General features: G+C 36.2%; 1 protein-coding gene across 2 annotated transcripts in view; it reads left to right on the top strand.

Moving 5' to 3' along the window:
• The window catches only part of DIAPH3 (diaphanous related formin 3), a 581,238-nt gene that overhangs the window by 198,961 nt on the left and 356,280 nt on the right, over positions 1–25,997 (top strand). For both annotated transcript variants that reach the window (XM_049853087.1, XM_049853086.1), the window contains 4 exons: positions 18,710–18,820; positions 19,129–19,247; positions 20,688–20,804; positions 25,549–25,667. In XM_049853087.1, the coding sequence (XP_049709044.1) occupies positions 18,710–18,820; positions 19,129–19,247; positions 20,688–20,804; positions 25,549–25,667 (466 nt within the window). The remainder of the gene's footprint in view (positions 1–18,709; positions 18,821–19,128; positions 19,248–20,687; positions 20,805–25,548; positions 25,668–25,997) is intronic.

Genomic DNA, 25,997 nt, shown 5'->3' with positions numbered 1-25,997 from the left:
CACAGTAGAATTACTCTATAGGGTTTTCAATGCTGTGACCTTTTGGAAGCAGAACACCAGGCCTGTCTTCTGAGGTGCCACTGGATGGGTTTGAACCACCAATCTTTCAGGTACTAGTTGAGTGCGTAACCCTTTGCACCTTCCAGGGACCTCTGCTAATACTTATGAGATAAATCTTTTTACATTTAATGAAAATAAAAAGTTATAGTTTATATATATTTTTTAAGCTCTGAATAGCTTGATTATTTAATTGTTACTAATTCTGACAGCAATAGAAAAGCCAAATCTTAGTGGTTAATTTAAAAAGTAAGTAACTTTTTAGTTGCCTAGTGCTGCCATGGCAAAAATTACAGATGGGTAACTTGAAAGAACAGGGATTTATTTTCTCACAGTTTTGAAGGCTAGAAGTCCAAATCAGGGTATCTGGTCGAGGGAAGGTCTTTTTTTGTTGGTAGCCCCGGAAATTCCCCGGTGTTACTTGGCATTCGTCTCTCCCCATACATGTGTTTCTGTATCCATTCAGTTCTTTTTTAAGACACCACCCAGAAGTGATTAGGTTTAGGACCCACCCTGCTTGATATGATCTCATTAACATACCAAGAGAAAACCTCTATTTTCAAACAGGGTCATATTCATAGGAACAGGGGTTCAACACATATTTTTGGTGGACACAATTTGGTCTATAACAAATGATGTTGGGAACTGTCAAACTAATATGTTCATTTTGATGTCATGATAACAATGTTTTGAATAGCTAGCGAGGAACCTTGTTGTGATTTGTTTCTTTCAGCAGAAGGTAGAATTGGCAAGCTGAGTATATGGTCTCTGTCGCATGGGCTACTGGATGCTCAGGAAAAGTGTCCCTGCTCACTCATTTGGGCTTGTCAGAGGATGTTTGAGTGGAATTAGAAATGTATCCTCCATTTCTGCCAGAGACCCTGCTCCTTTAATTGATTGGATGCTAGGGACTTTTAAGTCATATATTATTGTTGTTGTTAGGTGCCACCGAGTTGATTCCAACTCATAGCGACCCCGTGTACAACAGAACGAGATACTGCCTGATCCTGCTTCATCCTCACAGTCATTGCTATGTTTGAGCTCATTGTTGCAGCCATTGTGTCAGTCCATCTTGTTGAGGGTCTTCCTCTTTTTCACTGACCCTCTACTTTACTAAACATGATGTCCTTCTCCAGGGACTGGTCCCTCCTGATAACCTGTTCAAAGTACATGAAATGATACCTGACCATCCTCGCTTCTAAGGAGTACACTGCCTGTACTTCCTCCAGGACAGCTCAGTCATTCTTCTGGCAGTGCATATGTTCAATATTATTCACCAGCACCATAATTCATTTACTCCTTCCTTTTTCCCCTCCATTCTATAATTCCCTTTCTTATCCTCCTCCTTTCTTCTTTTTTCTCTACTATCTTCTATCCCTTCTCTCCCATCTCTTCCCCATTGTCATTTTCCCTTTTGCTTCCCTCCTCTCTTTCTCTTTTTTTCTACTATTCATGTTTTTGCTTTGTGTAGTTGTGTTTTTCATAAGTCCTTTTTCATCTGGCTCCAGGCTTCCTGAATTCACCAAAAGGCTAATGAAGAGTAAACCTGAAGGAAATTTTATAGAGAAGAGTTGAACAATCACTTTATCTGAAATTTTCTCCATTGTTAATATTAACTTATACAATATTTGTGAAAATAACAGTGGGTTGTTAGATATTATATGTGTAGCACCCACCCCAGTGCCATAGCATATAATTTTTAAAATATCATTTATGAACTATAATAGTCACATGTAAACTTTGTTCATCGAATAAAGACTTTTTATGCTAGTATATTGCTTATATGAGTTATAGGGGTGGGAAGTAGTGTCTTATTATGATTAAAGAAATGGGCTTCTGTGTCAGGCAGGCTTTGATTTATGTCCTAGTTTCTTCACATCCTAGCTTCGTGACTAAGAACTAGTTCCCGAACCTCTTCTATGTGTGTTTCCTCTGTTGTAAAATGGGAATAACATCAGTACCTAGCTCATCGTTTATTCAGGGATCACATAGTATAATTATTTAAAATACTTAAGTATAGTGCTTGGCCCATTAGCCTAAGGGTTAAGGAAATTCTAGCTTTAAAGAGTAATTTTGTTATATTAGAAAAAAGAAATCAATAGAGGGTAGATTGAAGATGATCTTAATTTTTGCGGAAACATTTCCAGTGTTGACATTAAAATTGGTATTTAACCATACAACCTAGCAATTATACTTTTGGGCATTTATTCCAGAGAAATAAAAATATATGTTCATTTAAAAACCAATATACATATTTTTATAGCCACTTTATTTTTCATAGCCCCAAACTAGAAACAACCCATTTGTCATTCAGTATGTGAATGATTAAACAAAATGTGGTACATCCATACCGTGAAATACTACCCAGCAATAAAAAGGAACTATCTCCAGATAATTATCAGAGAGTAAAGAAAAAGCCAATCCTGAAAGGTTACATATCGTGTGGCTCCATTTATTCAACATTCTTCAGAAAACTTACAGAGGTGGAGAACAGATTAGTGGTTGTCAAAGTTTGGGATGGGATCTGGAAGAGGAGTGGGTATGCCCATAAATGAATAGCAGGAGAGGGTTTTATGGGGGATGGGCCAGTTCCATATGTTGATTATCATGATGGTTACATGAATTTAAACATGTGCTAAAATTGTATATAGAACTGTAAACACACACACAGAGAAAGATGTTTACCTGTGTTTTATTGGCTATGCAAAGTTATTCGACTGAGTGGATCATAACAAATTATGCATAACATTGTGAAGAATGGGAATTCCAGAACACTAAATTGTGCTCACGAGGAACCTGTACATAGACCAAGAGAAAGTCATTCAAACAGAACGAGGGGAAACTGCGTGGTTTAAAGTCAAGTAAAGTGTGTGTCAGGGTTGTATTGTTTCACCATAATTATTCAATATGCATGCTGAGCAAATAATTAGAAGAGCTGGACTATGTGAAGAAGAAGGGGACATCAGAATTGGAGGAAAACTCATTAACGACCTGTGTCATGCAGATCATACAACCTTCCTTGCTGAAAGTGAAGAGGACTTGAAGCACTTACTGATGAAGATCAAAGACTATAGCCTTCAGTAGGGATTACACCTCAACATGAAGAAAACAAAAATCCTTACAACTGGACCAATAAGCAACATCATGATAAACGGAGAAAAGATTGAAGTTGTCAAGGATTTGATTTTACTTGGATCTGTAATCAACATCCATGAAAGTAGCAGTCAGGAAATCAAATGATGCATTGCGTTGGGCAAATCTGCTACAAAAGATCTCTTCAAAGTGTTAAAAAGCAGTTTTGTTACTCTGAGGACGAAGATGCACCTGACCCAAGCCATGGTATTTTCAGTCACCTCATATGCATACAAAAGCTGGACAATGAATAAAGACCAAAGAAGAATTGATGCCTTTGAATTATAGTGTTGGCAAAGAATACTGAATATACCATGGATCTCCTTCCAGAAGAAGGAACAAATCTGTCGTGGAAGAAGTACAGCCAGACTGTTCCTTAGAAGTGAGGATGGTAAGACTTCATCTCACGTACTTTGGACATGTTATCAGGAGGGACCAGTCCCTAGAGAAGAATGTCATGCTTGGTAAAGTAGAGGGTCACTGGAAAAGAGGGAAACCCTCACTAAAATGGATTGACACAGTTTCTGCAACAATGAGCTCAGGAAGAACGATTGTCAAGATTGTGTAGGACTGGGCAGTGTATTTGTTTTCTTGTTGGTAGGGTCGCTATGATTTGGAGCTGACTTGTTGGCACCTAAAAACAACAACAAATCTATATAATTTAGGCAAGATGTTACCATTGGGAGCAACTGGGCGAAGGGTATTTGGGACCTACTTTTTTTTTTTTTTTTTCAACTTCCTATGAATTTATAATTATTTCAGAATAAAAAGTTTAAAAAATCTTTGTATTTTAGGAAATGCTGCTGAAGTTGAAATCTGAGGTTCCTTCTTGTTTACAACATTAGATTACTTGACGTTTTAAAGCTTTGAGTGGCAGAGTGAAGAACAACTTACTAATGACAAAGCCAAGTTGTGCCTACATAAATGACATGACTGACTAATGCAATCTTAAAATTCATGTTTATTTGGTATGTTACATTTTAGTACCAGAGGTTAAGGTAAATCTGTCTGATCTTTTAAAATTTTTATTGACTGCCATTTTAAGTTAAAGGCAAGCTGTATTAATTAAAAAAAAAAAAAAAAAATTCTTGGGTAAACTTAATCATTTCCTTTATGAGCGGTTATTCTAGCTTTACTGAAGGTGCTGTTAGGGGAACACATTCCTATAGTTATGATAAAGTTGTACTTAGCCAGGAGATATCTACAGAATTCTCTGAAAGATAACTATCAATCAAAAATTGGACATTTTATAGATTACCATTATATAGAAGATATTAAGACTTGAAGAAATTTTTTATTAAAATATATGTATTTATTTACATGTCTGTCTATATATCTATGTATCTATCTATCTACCTATACCTATATACCTATAACCAATGATTTTATGGTTTTGAAATGACCTTTTTTTAACAGCTGTATTGAGTTAAAATTCACATACCATGTAATTTACTCATTTAGGGAATTATTTAATTTTTTTGGTATATTCACAGAATTGTACAACAATTACCACAATCAATTATAAAACACTTCTATCACCCCAAAAATAAACTCTTCACTCTTGACCGTCAGCTTTTCCCCCCGAAACGTCTCATTTCCCTGCAGGCCTAGGCAACCACTAATTTATATTCTGTTTCTATATATTTGCCTATTCTGGACATTTCATATAAATGGAATCATACATTATGTGGTCCTTTGTGACTGACTTCTTTCACTTAGCATAATGTTTTCAAGGTTCATCCATGTTGTAGCAAGTATAAGTATTTAATTTGTTTTTTATTAACAGGCAATATACCATTGATGGACATTTGGGTTGTTTCTACTTTTTGGCTATTATGATCAATGTTGCTGTTATCATTTGTGGAAATGATTTCTTTGTCACTTCTAATTTGGTGTATTTAATGTTAAGGGTGTACAGTTGGAGGGGATGAGAATAGCAGTAAAACCTGCCTTTGAGAGTTGTGGAAATCATGGATTCAATAAGATTTTTGAAACTTTTTTTTTTGCCAAGATGTAGATGGTTGATTATTTTTGCTTTTTTGAAACAAATTGCTTTATTTGTTGATTTTCATGTTTTCTATCATGATCAGTAGTACTGTTAATTTGTGGATGTCATATAAACACCAAAATAAATCTCTTGATATAGTATCAAAGTTCCATTTTTATTGAGAAGTAAAGTGTCATTTTAGCACCATTTTAACTCATTCATTTCTCATTTTTCTAATCAATTAAAGTTAAATTTGAGTGCTCATCATTAAAAACAGGCAATGGAAAGAATTGTTTCTAAAGTCTTAGTTTTCCTACTTAACCATTGTGGTGTAAGTTTTTAGCATTCAATGAAGGTTTCTCACTATTAAGCCTAGGGTGTGAAATAGTCTCGCAGGTGGCAAACTCAAGTTTAGAGTAAAAGGTACTATTTTCCAGATAGCTTACTTAGAACAAACAAACAAAAAAAAGGAAAGTAGATTACTTTTTCTGCCATTGCTGATCACAGTTTTTCTATTTCCTTTAAAATTATCAAGCAATACTTTAGTACTATCTAAAAATACTTTCCTCCTTGGGTGTTTCTGAAATTTCCACAAATAAAGTATATTTTACAGCTAGCTGGTTATCAAAGTTCCCATACAGCTATTGCTTTAAGTGCCCATTTTATTCCATTAGCTATATAATTTGCATTTATTAAAATGTACTAGTCTGGATGATATTAGCAAATCATCAAATTAAAAATAAAACTTGTTTGTCGCTGAATAAAATAGCAACCAATTGTTTGCTTTTAAATTAGAGAAAATGGGAGATAGTAAAATTAAAAAAAATCCTGATTGTTCTTTTATTGCAAAGTATATTTATAACAAAGTACTTTTTAAGGATTATTAGATTTTCTCGATAGTCAGATCATCATAATGAAGATAATTGGTCTGCCTATGATTATAATAGAATTGAGCATACTTTTTTTTTATATTATTATTCTACATTTGATGTAGTGAGAAAGTGAAAAACTGTGCACCTGAAATAAATTTATCCTCGGACCTGGAGAATCTCACTATGTAGAAGGAAATTATAAATATAAGTATCAGACTTAACATTAATACACATGACTTTCTTTTCTGTTCTCACGTGTATCAGACAGGACTGTTCAGCTGCCAGCAACATAATCTACTCTAGGTAATTTAATAAGAAAAGATAATTGGTACTTTACAGATTTTCTAGTGGGCCAAGGAACCATGTGTGGATAACATATAGCCAGAAGTAATGCAGAAGAAAAAATGCCATGCTATACCACAGTAATGTTCTAATGGAAATACCACTCCCAACACTGTCTTCTGGCCAGCACCCAAGACCTAGGGAAAGACAATAGAATTTCTGCCACAGCTGCCCTAGGAGAACCCGACCCTGCATTACAAGGTGTAGTTATAATGTATGCAATTGCCCTCTCGTGTGGGTTGGTTTTTCCTTGGTAGAAGAGAGTTGGAATAAATGTGGGTGAACCGATCTTCAGTTTTTGCCACAATTTAATTTTATCTGTTATTTCCATTTCTTTCCATTTTTATTTTTTCTTTTCCTTTCTGTGCATTTCTGCTGTCTTCTCTTGTCTGAGCTAAAGTTTGCTAGGGTATAAAAAGAATTATCTAGATCCCAAAGAGTTTGTTGAAACCTTTGATGTTAGTTATAGGGTTGATTTGGGTTTGGTAGATTTTTGTCAGAAAAGAAGTCCAATAATGGGAATCCTGGAGTTTTTCAGGTGGATGTTTGGCTTTCCTTCTGTGTGTATGTCATCTGTATATATGTTCTCAGGTGTGTAGTGACAGCTTGCTGTATTTTCTCTTTCCTGTGGTGTCTTTCTGATACAGTCCCCTTGGCATCGGGGCTAGCGAGTGTTAGGAACATGAAGGATCTGAGATTTAACCCTACTTGGGAGCCCTGGTGGCGTAGTGGTTAAGAACTCAGCTGCTAACCAAGAGGTCTGCAGTTTGAATCCATCAGCCTCTCCTTGGAAACTGTATTGGGGCAGTTTACTCTGTCCTATAGGGTCTCTATGAGTCGTAATCAGCTCGACAGCAGTGGGTTTGGTTTTTTTTTTTTTTTTGGTTTTGTAAACTAGTTGGTTTTGTTACTTTATCTCAGTTTTATGAATGCTGTCAGAAGACATGAATACAGTAGCAGAAGCCAGAGTATCAAGATTTCCTCCCACCAGTTCCTTGATCCCCAATTCTCATAGCGTGATGTGAAGAGGGACAGTTGCAGTGGGTTGTATTTCAGGAGAGGATCTCTGAGCTCCAGAAATACGACTCTTGTATTATGCACAGAGATCAATTGCTCTGATTGATCTAATTGATAGAGGCTGTGATCAAATCTTTTCAATTTGTTTCATATAATACATAATTAAGGCTATTGTTAAGAGGACTCCAAGAAACAGGATGAAAGCCAACCTGCAGTATTGACCTCAGCCATTTCCTTCTGAACAAATCCCATGAACCACCAGTTTCTACCTTAAAATACCAGGTGACTTTCTCAAGTTTTTCCCTTGATCTTTCCACTCAGCCCCGAGGTATTAATTCAGGTAGAAGCAGTTGTGGTGTAGTGGTTAAGAGCATGGCTGCTAACCAAAAGGTCGGCAGTTCAAATCCACAAGCCGCTCCTCGGAAGCCTTTTGGCATAGTTCTACTCTGTCCCGTAGGGTCCTTAGGAGTCGGAACTGACTCAACGGCACCTAAGAACAAGAAGAAGCAGATGTGACAGTGATTGCATATATTGAACCTTGTTCTGCAAAAAGGAAGCCTAGGACAATTATTTCATTCGTAACAACCCTGACCAGTTCTTTGATGGTGACTCCCATCGTGGGGTAAGAAGTCAGTTATCCGTCCAGGAAGCTGCTCCCCAGAGTAACCAAGGGTAGCCTCAATTTGGAGAGATCTCTGTAGTTGTCTGAATGCTATATGATGTACTGGTAGTGTTTCCTTAAATACCTGAACGTCACTTATGACAGCGCTTTTGAGACAGAACCAAGTTAATACCTGATTTCCACACAAAATTTATAGTGCTGAAGGTATACCTAGTGTTCCTGGGAAAAAAAGTGTTGTTTGCAGTTGCTGAGGTTCCTCAGCTGGGACCTTTATCAATTAGAGTGCTACAGGTTGACAATGGTTTCACCGTGCCTTCTGGCTAGCTAATAAACCTTAGCGTTCCCATTTCATGAAATAATGGAGTCTAGTTCTTTTTTTCGGAACAGTCTGAGAACAGTTGGTCCAATATGTCCTTTTGTCCAATCCACCAGCTGGGGTAGTATTTGCCCACCCCACAGAATGATTGAGCTACGGCTATAGGAATAGGGTAGAGCAGACATCCAGAGATGTTCATGGATGTTTTGTGGGAGGTGCAGGGGCTGGCGACATCCCTTGCTATTTTTGACAGACTTCTTAGCAACTTTAAGGTTGTTGTTATTGTTAGATGCTGTCGAGTCGATTCCGACTCATAGCGACCCAATGGACAACAGAACGAAACACTGCCTGGTCCTGTGCCATCACAATTGCTGCTGTGCTTGTGCCCGTTGCTGTAGTCACTTTGTCAATCCATCTTGTTGAGTGTCTTCCTTTTTTTCGATGACCCTCTACTTTACGAAGCGTGATGTCCTTCTTCAGTGACTGATCCCTCCTGATAACATGTCCAAAGTATGTGAGACATAGTCTTACCATCCTTGCTTCTAAGGAGCATTCTGGTTTTAGTTCTTCCAAGACAGAATTTGTTCATTCTTTTGGCAGTCCATGGTGTATTCAGTATTGTTCTCCAATACCACAACTCAAAGGTGTCAGTGTTGAGGTAAAGGTGATAAAATAGGTAGAACTGTTTGGCTGGAAATGTCAGGCCAAGCTACAGGAGAGGAACCCTGAGCTTAGGGAACCAGAAACCTTTTATAATGGACCAAAAGCATGCTGGTCCTAGGCTCCAGAGGGGAACACTATCTTTTTTTATTATTGGACATGAAGCATACCTGCCCTTCATTCTGGAGGGAGACACTCTCTGTGTCTTTATAGGGTTGTTTGCTATGCAGACATCTTTGAAAAGATTATTCAGAACAAAGACTATCAATGTGTCTTTTTGCAAGATGTGCAGAAATGTGAGGGAACCATGGAGATTTGTCTCACAACAGAAAGCAGACCACTGAACCTCCTACTGTCACCTCCCTGGCTTCTTTGCCTTCTATCTGATGCTCCTTGTGTTGTTTCTATATATACATTGTACCTTAGATGTAGATTGAATGGATTGAAGCCTTTAGTTCTTTTGGTTCATCTGACACTATAGGAGTATTTGTCCTACATTCATTATTGACTGAAGGGAAAACATGTTTTCAAAGTTTTTTAATCCAGAGGGGAGGGGAACTAGTTCTGCTAGGAGGGCAAACACGAATAAGGGAAAATGGTGAATCTCATTTCAGAGGGACAGAATTAATGTCCTCTTGTCTTTGATTTCTTAATATGAACTCACAGCATCTTTAGTTTGGAACTTGATCACTTAAAAATCTACTTAAATACTTTGATTTAACTGCCTCCAGGTTTCTAAAAATTTGATCTAGTACACTAAAGGGGATACTGGTAATTAGCTGAGTTTGTGTTTTACTTTTGTGGACTCTTACTATCATTTACCATTCTTTAGTAAAAATAAGTCAAGTCTTCTAATTTATTTACCTGCTGTTGAAATACATAGCTTTTGCTCTTTTTAGGCTTCTTTAAACTTCAGTGATTGCTATGAATTAAATTGTATCCCCCAAAAGTGTGCGTCAACTTTGCTAGGCCATGTTTCCCAGTATTGTGTGATTGTCCACCATTTTATCATTTGATGTGATCTTCAAATATGTTGTAAATCCTACCTTTATGATGTTAATGCAGTGGGCTTAGCAGCAGATATGTTAATGAGGCAGGACTCAATCCGCAAGTTTAGATTGTGTTTTAAGTCAATCTCTTTTGAGATATAAAAGAGAGAAGTAAGCAGAGAGATAGAGGGACCTCATTCCACCAAGAAACAAGAGCCAGGAGAATAGCGTGTCCTTTGGACCCGGGGTCCTTGCGCCGAGAAGCTTCTTTGCTGGGGAAGATTGATGACAAGGACCTTCCCCCAGAGATGACAGAGAGAGAAAGCCTTCCCCTGGCTCTGGTACCCTGAATTTGGGCTTCTGTCACACTAGACTGTGAGAGAATAAACTTCTGTTTGTTAAAGCCACCCACTTAAGGTATTTCTGTTATAGCAGAAATAATAGTGATAATCTTGATGCATCAGTGGACAGAGGTGATAGGTGGTAGGTATGTCCTTCTAGAATACCTATGGACGATATTCCTCTACTCTGGAATATCTTTTCCAAAAAGCAGAAGCCAAGATTATAATTCAGGCCTTTGTTTTCTCTGGAACTCTTACTAGAGGAAAACTGTTCCAAACATGCCCAGGTGTCTGGCATGTCCACGGTCTTCACAATTATCTCGTGGCAACATACTAAAGTACAGAGGCCAGCACAGAGAACAAGAAGGAAAAGTAAAAGTGCTCTGTCAAGTATTTAAAAAATCAAAATTTGATGTAGTTTCATAGTATTTATGAATTAGACAATTTGAAAATGATATGCTTACTGGAAGTTGTTTATAAAACAAGACTGTTATTTTGAGTCCTCTGAGAAGTAAGAGGTTTGGTATGCAAGGGACTGGGGGAAATGCCTGTGATGAAACCTGGGAAGGGAGCTGGTGGACGCTGGAAGAGCCATCAGCCTGGGCTGCAGGTTCAATCCCAGGTGAAGGAGAGAGGGAACAAAGAAAGGTCTTAGGCTGATGGTAGTTCCAAGAGATTTTGGCAAGGCTACCTGGGAATCCTTGAGCCAAAGTCTCTCATGTGTCCCAGAAGAAGGTCTGTTTTACTAGTCTTCCTTTTTTCAGACATTGACTGAGAAGAGCTCATGGGAAGTGTGACCTCAGCTCAAACCCTGGGATGGGCTTCAGAGGGCAGCAGCTGGGACCATTGGTCTTTTATGCTCCTCAAAATTGAAGAGAGAGAGGTGCATTTTCATGACTGCTGCAAAGACAGTTTTTTCCATACGTCTTTTTAATCATTTCAATCTGTGAATTTTATTCAGTTCTGTTGGAGAATAGCTCTTTAACATTTTGATTGAATCTCATTTTTCCATGTTTCAGAAAGTAGAAAAAAAAACCCAGAATTTTATTTTTTAAAAGTTGAGAAAATTTTCCCATTGTATCAATAGTTTCGATTCATTAAAGTGTAAGATATTGAGTAGGAAAAATCACACTTAAGCCACTTACAATCATTGTACTTTGAAATTTGTTATCGGGCAGCAGTCAGACAAATAGTACATTGGGTAGTTGAATTAAAACAATTTAGGGGATAAAATGCCTTTCTGGATTTGCCTAACTTAGTTGCTTCTGGTTGTTTTGTACCCTCTACCCCATAATTACTCAAAATTCATTCAAGTTTAATATTACCCAGAACCAAATAAAGGTCTTCCTATTAATGAACAGTCACATCCTGATTTACTTTTTTTTTTTTCCTGTTGTGCAAATCTCCTTCTCTCCCCAAATCACTGTTCAGTAATTTTCAGTTTCAAGTAAATTGTTCTCACAGTTAATGAAGGACCAACTGAAGAATATAGAGTATCATAGAGGATTTATACTTAAGACTAAGTCGTCTCAGAAGCATTTGTCTTTATTCCTTTCTGTTTTGACTACTACTTTTATTGAGTTTTGCATCAGTAGGGTTAATTCATCAGTTCAAATCAGTTAAAATGTCAACTTTTATTAAAATGAATTGGTAAATAATATGCTAGTAAGTTTTTTTTTAAGCTAATAGACATTGAAGAAACACAGTAAATTATTATTCTAATGTGAACCAATATGGTCATATGGAGCACATATAAGTATAAACAAGTGCATCTAAGTATAAACATTGTGGTCTAGAATTCACTGCCAATTTTTTGTGTCTAATACACTTCTCCAGTTATGCTACGATAGACCACAAAAAAGATAAACTTAACTCATGCCTCAAAGTTAACTACAAAGTTTCATAATTAACCAATCACTTTCTTATTCAGGGACTGCTGTACACTGGGCTATGGTACACATTGAACTACAGAGATCCCTAAAGTACTCTCCTGCCCTTAAAAATTGTTCACTCAGGAATTTAAAGCCAGCTAATATATTTTTTTAATACATTTTTTTTAGTATTTCGTATAAATATAGTGATACTAGCAGTTTGAACAAAATGCATGGGAGGACATAGAAGAACTTAATGATGTCTCACTTAGGGGGAGTGTCTGAATAAATATTAAAATAATCCCAGTTTGTAATTTCAGTATTCCTCGTCATGAAAATGATAGCCTGTTGAGTCTTTCTCTGAGTCTTGCATCAAGTATGTAGTTACCTCAGGCTTTGACACGCTGTTTTACTCTGTCTCTGGGTGGTACAGTTAAGTGCTTGACTGCAAGCCAGAGAGTTGGAGGTTTGAACCCACCCAGAGGCGCATCTGTCTGTCTTCCAAAAGGTCACAGCCATTGAAAACCTTATGGAGCAGTTCTACTCTGCATATATGGGGTCACCATGAGTTGGAATTGACTCACGGCAACATCATTTACGGAATATTCAGCCAAAAGAACAAATAAAATTCTAGAACTTTATATCTGCTGATATATTTTACTATTTTTGTATCTGCATTATATGGTTTGTTTAGTTTTTATTCTGAATTAATGCATGTGCGTAGAATTTTTAAATCTTTGGATTTTCTTTATTTGCACTGGAGGAGAAATATTTCTCTGTAAGCATCATTTACTCTTTTAACTTGATAAATGTGGAATTTGATTGTGCAAAGAGAAACAGATGATTTCTGCTCTGGGCTAGAGAAGGTGAGTAACAGCCTAGGCTGTATCTTTCAGGCCCAGATAATAAGTATTTGCAGATCTTGATAGAATTTTTATCTAAGAACTTTTCGAGTACTTATTTGCAATCTGGATTTAGCTCCTGAAGTGGATATATTTTCACAGTGTAGTACAGCCATCATTTTACTTGTAAAAACATCTACCTGTATCCAGGACAAACATGTTGACCTAAGAATGAACTTTCTAAAGAACATTTTCTTTTACTGTTCATTAGACTGCCTGTTAGAGTCCTTCAGCAAAATCGTGTAGAAAGTACTTGCTCTGCAGGCTTTTGAAAAAGTTGGATAGGCTTTGTCGATGGGGCTCAGACCTTGAACTTGTTAGTTACTATACTTTGAATTTTGTGCTTAAACTTGTTTGTCTAAAGGTTAGAAATGCATAAAGTGTTTATTTTTCTCATGTTTGTCTAGCGTATAGTGACACACAGCAATAAATTGTGTATTAGAGGAAACTAAAAATCAAAACCCACCAAACTCATTGCCGTTGAGTTGATTCCAACTCATAGCGACCCTATAAGACAGAATAGAATTGTCCCATAGAGTTTCCAAGGAACGCCTGGTGAATTCGACCTTGTGGTTAGCAACCGTAGCACTTAACCACTACACTGCCATGGTTTCCAAATTTAGGTAGTATTTAGTCACATATGAAGAAACTTCTCTTTATTTTCAAGGACATAAAGCTACTCTGCTGTTTAACTGATATTGATAATGCTATGTTCTTGTGTTTGGCTGTTAACCTCTTCCTTCCATTTCTAATGATTTTCCTTTGATCATTTGCCTTGTTCTTAAGATCACCTTTGATTGTCTCTATCCCCTCATATTGAATAGCTTTGAGATTTTTGTTTACACTTTATCTGTTTCATTGTCTCCTGATATTTGTCTTTATCTTCTTAGTTTTGATATTGCTGACATCTGCCCCACTATTTGTAATTACCTTTTTGGCTGCTCGTGTGCTATTTTCCTGGTCTTTGCTGTGAAGACTTTGATGATCTCAGTTCTTGTACTACATCTTCAGACTGTTGCTGCCCTCGAAGAAAGGCTCAAATATCCTAAATTCTGGATTGACACAAGTGTGCACATGCATGTGCACACACACAAACACTTGTAAACACCTCCAGTTAGGATTCTATGAAAAATACCTTTTCTCAAGTTAAGCCCCTTCGTGGTAATTGGAACAAGATTAACAAAGTTGTTTTACAGTATTTGATTTCACAATGTTGAAATTGAGTTCATGATCTCTCACCATACAGTTTCCAAGGAGCACATGGGTGGATTCGAACTGCCAACCTTTTGGTTAACAGCTCTTAACCACTACACCACCAGGGTTTCCAATTGCCTTACGTAGATTTGATGAAGGGAAGGTTACAAAGCAGTATTTCTAAAGGATAAAGATGTATTTGGAGTAAGGAGGAGAATATTCCAGAGCTAGTTTTTTTTTTTTTTAGTTTTAACTGTGTATTTTAGATTGCATAGGGTTCATGTGAAAAGGTAAGTGTTTTTTATTTCCACTTGGAACAGCAACTTTGTAGAAATTGTTCTTGACAAGCCACCAATGCTTCCATTTTGTTAAACGCCATGGTAATTGATAAATCTTTATTTGACCTATTAGGAACATCTGACACAGTTGATCACTCTTTCCCTATTAAGACACTTTCTTCCCAAACTTCCAGGACACCACAATCTCCTTTTCTTCTACATCACTGATGGGTTCGTGCTTTCCTTTTATTTATTCCTCTGACCTTTAAATATGAGGTGCCCCAATCAGTTCTTACATCTCCTCTTTTCTCTCTCTGTATTGCTCCCAAGGTGATTCTGTCTAAGAATCTGTCCTGGTTTTTATGTACTATATCTATGCTAACCTCTTTCTTGAACTGGTGTCTCCTTTACACAACTGCCTTCTCAACTTTTTCCATTTGGATCACTAATGGATATTTCCAGCTTAGCATCTCCAGGATTAAGCTTCTGATCTTTCTTTCCAAGCCTGTTCTTTTGACAGTCTTTTCCATCTCAATAAATGATAATTTCATCCTTCTAATTGCTAAGGCCAAAACCTTGGTGTCAATTTTGACTCCTCTCTTTCTCTCACAGGGATTTCTGTCTTTTTTTTTTCACTGCTGTATTTCTAGTACCCAGAACAGCTTTGGGCACATAGTAGATACCAATAAATAGGCATTAAAGAAATGAAATACATGTGCTAGTAAAAAGAGAGGGTGAACTGTAGTCTGATGCCCAAAGATGGAGCTACCAGAATCTATTAACTTTGGATGTACCCAGGAAGGCAGAAACCCCTATTCTCTTATCCTCATCAGCTCCAGAGGGAAGTAGCTTTTGTAATACCATCGAAACAATTAGTTTGATATAATGCAAATTAATGGAGATCATATGCTACATTTTTGGAACATCAACCAGAGCATGGTAATTACTTCTTTTTGATGTATATCTCACTTTCATTTCCTTTTCTGTTAGTGTCTCCTGCTCATAACAGAGTAAGTACTCCATAACAATTTTTTTTTTAATTAATAAATGAATATTTGTAACATATATCTCAATCTCAGAATTTTAAAAACTGTTCTCTTAAAATTGTTTCTCTCCTTGAATTTTCTTTTTCTGTTAATGGCACTACCTCCTATTTAGTTGGACAACAAAAGTGGGAGATCTCTTTTCTTCTTCTACATTCCCACATCTGTCCAGCCATCAAATTCTATGTTTTTCTTATTTGTATTTCAGCTGTGGTTCAGACCTACCTCATTGCTTACCCCAATTTTTTCCAAAATATCTTAATTTGTATCCATGTTGCCTTTATTACTTTCTTTGCATTAAACCCATTAAGGTTGCCACTATTTCCAGTCGAATCTGAATTTCATAGCTTGGCACATAAGGCTGGGCCTTATCTGGTCCCTGTCACCTTGTCCGGCCTCATATGTATTGCCTCTATTCTCTGCTCTCCCTTTTCTTACCTCCACAAAATACTTGTGCAGTCTGAATTACTTGCAATTTAATGAACGTGTCCATGTCTTTGACCTTGTTTATTCCTCTCTATAAAACATCCTTGTCCACTTCTTCAGTGGGCCACCATCATATTCATGTTTAAGAGTCATCCCTATTATCCTGCTGTCCTTCTTCTCATTTAGTGTCTCTGTATTCCCATAATATCTTGAGTATATCTTCTTGTACTATATTTTGTGTGATGTTTTTATCATTGTGCCTATTTGTCTTTGTTTAGACAGACAACATGTCCTGTTTACTTTTGTAGTTCTTGAGCTTTTCCCAGTGTTTAGAAATTAACTGATGCAGAGAAGCCAGATCAGTACCATGTCTGCTGGTATGCTGAATTAGTGTGAAATCGTGGGTTTTAAAACACGTCTCTCAGTATATGTTTTAAAAACCTAGAAGGAACTCTTTGGTCTTTGTCTTGATTATGGAATATTTTATCCGTAAGAAAACAATTATACTAAGTTTTGATGCATGCTTATGTATATGCACAGGCATATGTTTGTAGGATCTAAGTTAATCAAAGAGTGCTTGTAGGCCATGATAGTGGCAAATTACTATTAGAATTGAGAAAGGATTTTATAGATTTAATGTAAATTCATTATTTCAATTTAAATCGACAGTTTAAATGTTTCTAATTTTTTTTTAGTAATTTTTATTGTACTTTAAGTGCAAGTTTACAAATAAGTCAGTCTCTGACATAAAAACTTACATACACCTTTGCCACATACTCCCAATTACTCTCCCTCCAATTGTTTACAGTTTTTATTCTCTGGACAATTATCTTTTTAAATGTTTCTGTATATAATTTGTATAATCCTTTCCCTTCTTTCTCCTGAATTTCACAGTATTGTTATCTATATGTATCTACTTTCCAACTAAGTGCTATTTGCTGCTAATTTTGTTTTGTTTATTTTTCTGCTTTCTTTCAGTTGTTTTTATTTTGTCTTTCTAGAAACGAGGTAACGGACTGGTCTAGTTTCTCTGAATGTAGAGAGACGTTATATTCTCTCTGAGATCTTTTAAAATAACTTGGTATTGCTAAAAAAAGTTTTTGTGGGTATTGGATAATGACTGGCAAGGGAATGGAAAGAAAGCATTTTTAAACTTGACTTTTTGACATGAACTGGTTACAGCTGAGCGAACCTGTACTGAAAAGGTAGACTCTGTTTTAAGTATTTTTGTACTGTGTTTTGTTAAGGTACGTTTTCCCTTTCTCTGTTTTTCTTCTGCACATTTCCCCACCTCCACTTAAAACAATCTAAGTTCTGACAGCAGAGGCATGCTGGTCAGATTTGAGCGGTTACATATCAAATACAACAATTACTAAATATTTCAGCCAGCAGGAACTGAGACTCCTGTTGGCGTCTTAATCCAAAAGCGGCATTTTAAATTCATATAAACCTTGCCTTAAGGGTTTGAGAAAGGACAATTTAGGGAACAGCATGAGGTTAAACATATTGATTAGTAGTCTGGTAGTTCCAGCTAGACTTGGGCAGAATGTAGACTTAGGAAAATAGCACCATCAGCAACAACAAAGAATACCATGCTTCTATTGAGAGAATTTCTTTCTTTCTTTTTTTTTTTTTCCTGTTATATGGATTTTAGATGATGAAAGATGTACTTTAGCTAGGAATTAAAAAAAAAAAAGTGGAGAGGTTGAAAGTTGGAGTGTTAAAACATTAACTGAAAAATGTTGTGATTTAAATTTTTTTGTCATTAAAGCTATATACTAAAGGATTTAGTTAATTATAGTATCTATTTATGTGTTCTTAATAAACATGACATACCACAATATTGAATTTTTGCCAAAATATGAAAACCATTGCCTGGTAATTTAACTTCTAGAAATTGTTATTTTGATCTACAGTGTTCATAATACAGTTTTTAGTTATAAGAATTCCATTAACCAGATTCAGGATACTTCTTGATCTTGAGGACTTTGAGAGTTTGGGTGTCTCTTAATGCATGGATAATTATTTCTTAATTCTATATCCCTAGTGCCATCTTAGATTTATAATTTTTCATCTATCATGTGTTCAATTTAAGTTGCATGTGTGTGAGGTATAATTATTTGTAAGAACCTAACTTTAGGTTATAATCTTTTTTTTTTTTTAATACAAGGTACTAATGGCGAATGCTTCTCCACCTCCTTTCCTCCCCAAAACCACCAAATAAATGAAGAATAAAAACTCCGCTGAAACTGTAATTCTTTTATAATTTATAATTGACTAAGATATTTTACTTACAAATTATTGTTTTAATAGGCTTGGCTATGAGAGAAGGATGGTGAAAATAGTTAAGTGCCGGACTGTTAACTGTAAGGCTGGCAGTTCAGACCCATCCAGAGACACCTTGGAAGTAAGGCCTGGTGATTAGCTTTCAAAAGGTCACAGCTTTCAAAACCCCATGTAGTGCAGTTTCTCTTGCACACATGGGGTCACCATGAGTCGGAATCAACTCAACGGCAACTAAAAACAACAACAACAACACTGTGAGGGAAGATACTTGCTAATACTTAGAATAAAAACTTGATGTTTCAGTTCTGTTACTCGTTCTTTAATGTTGGAAACCAAGTCTGAGTCTTGCCGTATAATATTATTATCTGTTATAGGTAGCTTGTATGCAGCTCATCAATGCTCTTGTTACATTTCCTGATGATTTGGACTTGAGGCTTCACATCAGAAATGAATTTATGCGTTGTGGATTGAAAGAGATATTTCCAGTAAGTGCCCTGTAGTCTCCTTATTTATATTTAAATTTAAAGAGTATTTGAGTAGGGGGAAATTTAGATAAATTACTTTCAAGAGTAATTTATCTCTGGGAAAAGGTTTGAGTATAAAAATATATCTTTGAAATATAGATGATAAATTTGAGTATTATTTAACACTTTAAATGTTTCAGTGCCATAAATCAAGTTGAATAGTTGGAGTACTGTTTAAAAAATATATATTTGCTCTATATGTTATTCATTTTTTTATGTAATTAAAAAACAAAATTGTTCATCATAATTTCTCTATTCAATATATTTAGAATTTAAAAGGTATTAAGAATGATGGCCTGGAGATCCAACTTAAAGTCTTTGATGAGCATAAAGAAGAAGATTCAATCGAGCTCTCCCATCGCTTTGAAGATATTAAAGCTGAATTTGAATATCCTTTTGTTCTGAAGTGTAGTTCAGTTTGTAAAATTATCGCTAAAATCACAGCCAACCCCACTCCCTAAAAAACTAAACATCTGAAGCCATTTCTATGTAAACAATATGAAACCAAACCTTTATGAATCAGATGAATGTTTGTATAAACCTTTCTTTCTTTATTTAATGTGTATTTTTATGAATGCACACATGTAAGTGCACAGGTGGGTTCTGTTAGACATGTTCTTATATGTATATATGCAATGTGGTCTTTTTTCGTTTTATGTTTTTTCCCCACCTCAGTGCTTATAACATTTAGGTATAGGGTGACCTCAGCTCAGAGGTTAACTCCTTCTCTGAACCTTGGGTGCATACTCATGTGGGCCCCATGTTAACACCGTGGGTCTGCAGATGTCTGTGTTCTTCGTGAGGTCCACTAGTTCCTAATGTCCGCTGGGGCTTTTTCATGATCAATAAAGCCTGACACCAATTCTCTTGGTCAGGGTACTCCCAGAGCCCAATGCGGTATTCACAATCAGCTGCCCCACTACCTCTTGGCTAAGGAGAGACGGCCCGGTTGGAGTTTACTGTAGAGAGGGAGCCAGGAAGTATTAGGTCAAGTCATCATTGCCACAGTTTGCCCCCATTCTCATCCTAACTACCTGTGTTTTATCTCATGTTGGATATAAAGTAACAGAACAAACAAAAAAGCAACCAGTTGCTGTTCTGTCTGACTCATGATGACCCTGTGCATGTCAGAGTAGAACTGTGCTCCACAGGGTTTTCAGTGGCTGTAGCCTTTCAGAACTAGATAACCAGGCCTTTCTTTCAAGGCAGCTCTGGATGGACTTGAACCTTCAACTTTTTGGTTAGGAGCCCAGCATGTTAGCCATTTACACCATACCAGTACTCCCATGTTGAATACACATGATACCAATTTTAGAGTTACAAAACCAAAAATCCAAACCCATTGCCACTGAGTTGATTCTGACTCACAGTGACCCTGTAGGACAGAGTAGAGCTGCCCCATATGGTTTCCCAGACTGTAATCTACCAAAGCAGATTGCTGCATCTTTCTCCTGTGGGGAGTGGCACAGTAGTTGAGAGCTTGGCTGGTAACTGATTTTAGAGTTAAAAAAAACAACAACAACAACAAAAATAACTCAAACTTGTCCTTGAGTCAATTCTGACTTATAGCGACCCTATAATAGAGAGTAGGGTTTCCAAGGAGCGGCTGGTGGATTCAAGCTGCAGCTTTTTACTTAGCAGTGGAACTCTTGACCACTGTGCCTCCAGGGCTCCATTTTAGAGCTAAAAAAATAGAGTTAGAGACCCAAAAATCTTTCCAAGCCTTATAGAACAGATACTCTGTTCTTGCTTTTTTTTTTTTTTAAATTTTTTTGCAGCTGTTCAGAGTAGAGTATAAATAAAATTACATATTCCTTAATCAATTTACTGAAGCGTGTGATGTTTACAACATGGTGTGGAATATGGTTAAGGAAACTAGAGCAGAGGGATATTTCATTTCTATTCTTCAGCATCTTTTGCTGATTCGAAATGATTATTTTATAAGGTAAGAGGACACTGAATTCTAATGTTTTCTTTCCCTAATAAAAATCTGTTAATTGTGAAATTCACCTGATGTTCGATTTGGGCAAGGGAATAGTTGTAAGATTTTTATTTCTGTCATAGTATTCATAGTATATGTTATATCCTCTGGGCATACGTTTAGATAAATGATTGTAAAGTGACATTACTATTACCTTTTAGGCTCCAGTGGATTCTTGGTTACAGCCTTTCAGCTGAATAAAAATGCAAACCAGCAACAAATTGCTAGCTTATCATGTGATTGGTTATATTTCCTGGTCAGTGCTTAGGCAGTAGGAATGATGTTGATACATTTCTTTTTTTTAAATTATATGACGGGCACTAAATATTGCTCTTATTAGTGTTTAAGGAGCTAGAAAGCTGCATATAATGCTGCTGTGTATCAGAAAAGCTAGACAAATGGCTTTTCAAGTTTGGTTATGTTGTACATATCTGAGTTTAACAAATTATTTATCTCTTCTCTGTGTCATCTGCATCATATGTAGCTATATGTGGATATTACCACCTAACTCGCCGGGTTGTTTGGAAGGTGAAATATGGCAGTATGGGCAAAACTTTTAGCCAAATACCTGGCACAAGGTGTACAGCCATAAGTGTCGTCTATATCCTCTTTCCACTTTTATTACTGTTTTATGAGGGAAGCAGAGATCTTGGAATTAAAAATCATTTTTGTTGCCACCAGTTTAGCTTTGCTGAAATTTCATTCTCAAATACTGTGGGTAGGATGTCTTATTCTAATTTCAAGTAGAGGGATTTGCTGGGTATTTCTCATTCAGGCTGTGTCCTCTGAGTGACGTCAGGGGTGTAACTTGGTGATGTTTTGTTCTACTGAACGATGTAGTAGAATAAGGGTCAAAAAAAGTTAAAACTTAGATTCTTGTGAGTACAGGCCATCCATCTAATCTCCTACCTTTGCAGGTAAAAATTCTATTCCTTTTCTGAAATGTAAGAGTTTAATAAACTCTATGAATTGACACAGAGGCCACAATGATGGGCTCAAGCATACCAACAATTGCGGAGGGCACAGGACCCGGCAGTGTTTTGTTATCAGAGGGTTGCTGCTAGTCAGAACTGACTCGGTGACCCCTAACAACAACAACAACGATAACAAGATGGTGTTTAGTTTGCTCCTTTCTGATAGTTCAAAAATAAAATATAACAGTTTGAATATTTAACTATTTTATAAAAGCTAGATTAAAGATACTAGTAAGTTAGTGAGATATTTAAATATCCTAGGCACCCAGCTAATTATAATACTATATGTCTATCCCAAATTTACATACAAATGGAGTTGAAGCTTCCATCTACTCTAAAGTAACCCCATCTGTTCCTTGATCTGTGTATAGTTAGTTGTTCCTGTCAACCTGATGCTGTTTGAGTTCCCAAGAACTCATGTCTGCTGTTTGCTTTCAAAGGTTTGAATGTGTCTGTACTACTGCTGCAGTTGTGTCTTACTTACGAACTAATCCCTTTGTCTGTGCTCCAAGAGAGCGTGTGGTAGTGTCTAACTTCTGTAACTGAATAAAAAGCACAACAGTCCTGGGCCAGGCTTAGGAGATCCTGTCACTTAAAATCAGTGGAAGTAAGAGGCTTAGGGAAATAGTGAATTGTGGCATTACCAGATTACATTAGTGAGAAATAGGTGTTTAGCTACTTTCACATCCTTTGGATATCAACTTTTTAATTTGATGCTCACCCATATGACTTTCCTCCTTAGATCTTAAAGTCCCAGGACCTTGCTCTTTGTTTTAGATACAGTTACTATGAAGGCAGTGTTCCTTCTATGACTGACTGTAGGGTCACCATGAGTCAGAATCGACTTGACGGCACACAACTGTTGTCAAGAAAATTCCATCTGCTTTTTTCCCATGTTCCAAATCTCTCGTAGTTATTTATTATAATTGTTGTAGTTACTTTTTTCAAAAAACATACCTTTATTATAAGATCATGTCAGAATTATGATCATCTACCTAATATTTTGTCATACATTTATTTTAGAAAAAATTTGTTGAGTTAAAAAATTTACAAACGATAAAGTTGACTTTTTTTGGTTTATAGTTCTGTCAATTTTGTGCTTTTGGTTTTTACCTTCATTTTGCAGTTTCATCTATTTCAGATGGAACTGGATTTTATCTCAAATAACCTGAACATTTTAAACTAATTGTGATATACATAAACATAATCTTTCGTTTTTATAAATAAGTAGATCATGTGTTTTATTACTGAATGCAAAATGTACTCATTTAAAAGAATTAATAGATAAAAATTAGGATCTTTTGTCATTTTCACATTTGAAACAAAAGGAAATTTTACTGAAATGGAACTCAATTAGAGAATATACCGCAAAGGCGGGTTTCCTCTCCTCCAAGGCGGGGGGTGGGGGGGGAATCAAATAAACAGGCAAGGTAATTGGAGTGTGGAGAAGATAAAATTCTATTCTGCAACAAGTAATTAATGACTTACCATGTTCAAAATAGGAGAAACTAGGTAGTGCAAATAGTTAAGTACTAAAGGTTGGCAGTTTGAACCCTTCTAGAGGCATCTTGGAACACAGGCCTGGTGATCTGCTTCCAAAAGGTCACAGCCTTGAAAACCCTATGGAGCAGTTCTACTCTGCATATATGGGGTCACCATGAGTTGAAATTGACTCAACAGCAACTAACAACAACAGCACTTTCAAAATACCATGCTTGTTGAATGTGCATGGGAGATAATTCCTTATATTTGTTCAAAAGACTGCAGAGAAAATGAGGATGATTTCAAAATCCTCTTCAACAAAAATGATGTTTTATCAGTGCAGTAATGGCAGTTTATGCTCATCCCTTAATTAGGATATTCACACATCATCTGACATGTTCATAAATTTACCAATATCACCCATAGAGATTGTTTTCTAGATTTGTATTTCTAGAACCTAGAAGTACATTATTTCTTGCTGGTATTGCCTGCTGAACAAGTTTTTACACAATATTTGAGTTATGTTCTTCTTAATGAACTCATAATTGGGAGTCGTGCAAGAAAAAAATACTGAAATTATGGTTCTTTTAAAAATGACACAAAATAACTTGTGCTGTTAATTTAAGTCATTTTTTATCATTAAAACAACATTATAACATTGAGTAACGGTAAAAAAACAAATTTTCAAACGTGAAAGAAAAAATGTGAAACTTACATACCTTAGGTGTAAATGTTGTTATTATAGTTAAAAAATTAGATGATGGGAGATATTTCATTTGAAAGAAGTTGAGAAAATTGAGTGTATAGATGAAACCATCTAGATTTTTACTCACAAACAGTTTCTTGAACATTTGTATTCTGTGACAATTAATGAGCATTAGTCTTCTTTGCAAATGTTTAACTATAATTTTGTGTAGCATGAAAACCAAACCCCAACCGGTTGTTGTCAAGTTGATTCCGAGTCATAGCGACAAATGGAACTGCCCCATAGGGTTTCCAAGGAGGGGCTGGTAGATTTGAACTTCTAGCTTTTTGGTTAGCAGCCGAGCTCTTAACCACTGCACCACCATAGATGGTTTGTGAGTGCTAGGTAAGTAGATCGTGGAGCCCTGGTGGAGCAATGGTTAAAGTGCCCTGCTGGTAACTGAAAAGGTCAGTGGTTTGAACCCACGCAGCGGCTCCACGGGAGAAAGATCTGGTGATCTGCTCCTGTAAAGGTTATAGGCTGGGAAGCTCTGTGGGGGTGGTTCTGCTCTGTCACATAGCTCTCTGTGAGCCAGCATGGACTCAGAGGCACCCAGTGCCAGCAACAGCAATGAGTGGGTCATAGCGCAGCAGGTCATGGTTCACGGAGAAGGAAAGATGAAGAGGTTAGCGTGCCCATCACATTAATGTTGAGGAGGGGTTAGAGAAGAAAGGTGTGCTAAAAGTCATCAAGGAAAGAAATGTGTCCTACATGGTGGCTAGGGATGAAGGACTATACCTCAGTAGAGTAGCACCCAACCATGACTTTAGTTCCATCCTGTTTATAAAATTCTCTGGCTATTTCTTTCATACATGTTGCTTAGAATCTTTACAGATGTTCTTCAGCTTAATATAAAAGTAGATGGACTGAACTTAACTCTCGTGACAATATGAACCCTAAAGTTTAGATTTTGGACAAACATTGTTATTATGCGTAATTATTTTTCTAGTTTTCTTTTGAGTAAGATATGGTAATTTGATATTTAGTTTACAGTGTCAACTTTTAATTTGATTCCACATTTTAAAAACAGCACTGACAATGTACCAGTTTTAATAACCTTTCATAGAACTTCCTAGAAAAGATATTTGTTTGTTGTATATTAATAAAATTAATTAACAGTAGCAATTATAGAATGTTACAGTAGAAGCAGATTATCTCTACTAAGGACAACTCTAAGCATTTGTCACTTCATCTTAATATTATCTTTTTTACTAAGTCAAGGCTCTGACTTTTATAAGCAAATAATCTTTAAAGCACACTATATTTGCTAAAAGTACAAAAAGATTATAAAAATATGTTTTGAAGTCATTAGAAGGAAAGTGAGGACAATTGTATTTACTCTCACTTTCATGTTTAATCTCTTTAACTCCCATGTTAAATCTGTCAACTATTGAAACTAATAATAAATTATTGAACTCAAAATCATGCTTACCTAAAAAAATATTTTGTTTTGATATAAGTTACAATAATAAGTTGAGTGTACATTTACTCTTTTGTTTGATTTTAGACAACAGTACTTCAAATTAATTGATGAGTGTGTATCCCAGATTGTATTGCATAGAGATGGAATGGATCCAGACTTCACTTATCGAAAAAGACTAGATTTAGATTTAAGTCAATTTATAGGTGAGTATTTCTTTTTTTTTTTATCACTTAAATGGAAATACCTTACTGTCTCTCATTTCGTGAGTTAGCGCAGGGTACTGGTTCTCAAAGTGTGGCCTGTAGTTGCCTGAGTTCTTGAAACCATTTTTGGGGTCCTAAAAGTCAAAACTATTTTCATAAAAATACTAAGATATTGTTTGCATTTTTACTAAGATATTTGCATTTATCGTGCAAAACAATGGTGATGGATAAAACTTTGATGCCTCGTTATAAATCAGGGAAATACCACCAAACTACTGTTAGTCTGTATTTTTCACTCTAGTAAAATAAAGCAACAACTAAAACTGACAT

Source organism: Elephas maximus, chromosome 14 (genome assembly GCF_024166365.1).
Source record: "Elephas maximus indicus isolate mEleMax1 chromosome 14, mEleMax1 primary haplotype, whole genome shotgun sequence".
NCBI lineage: Eukaryota > Metazoa > Chordata > Mammalia > Proboscidea > Elephantidae > Elephas > Elephas maximus.
The sequence above is the reverse complement of the archived record's forward strand: the minus strand, read 5'-3'. Positions and strand labels throughout refer to the sequence as shown.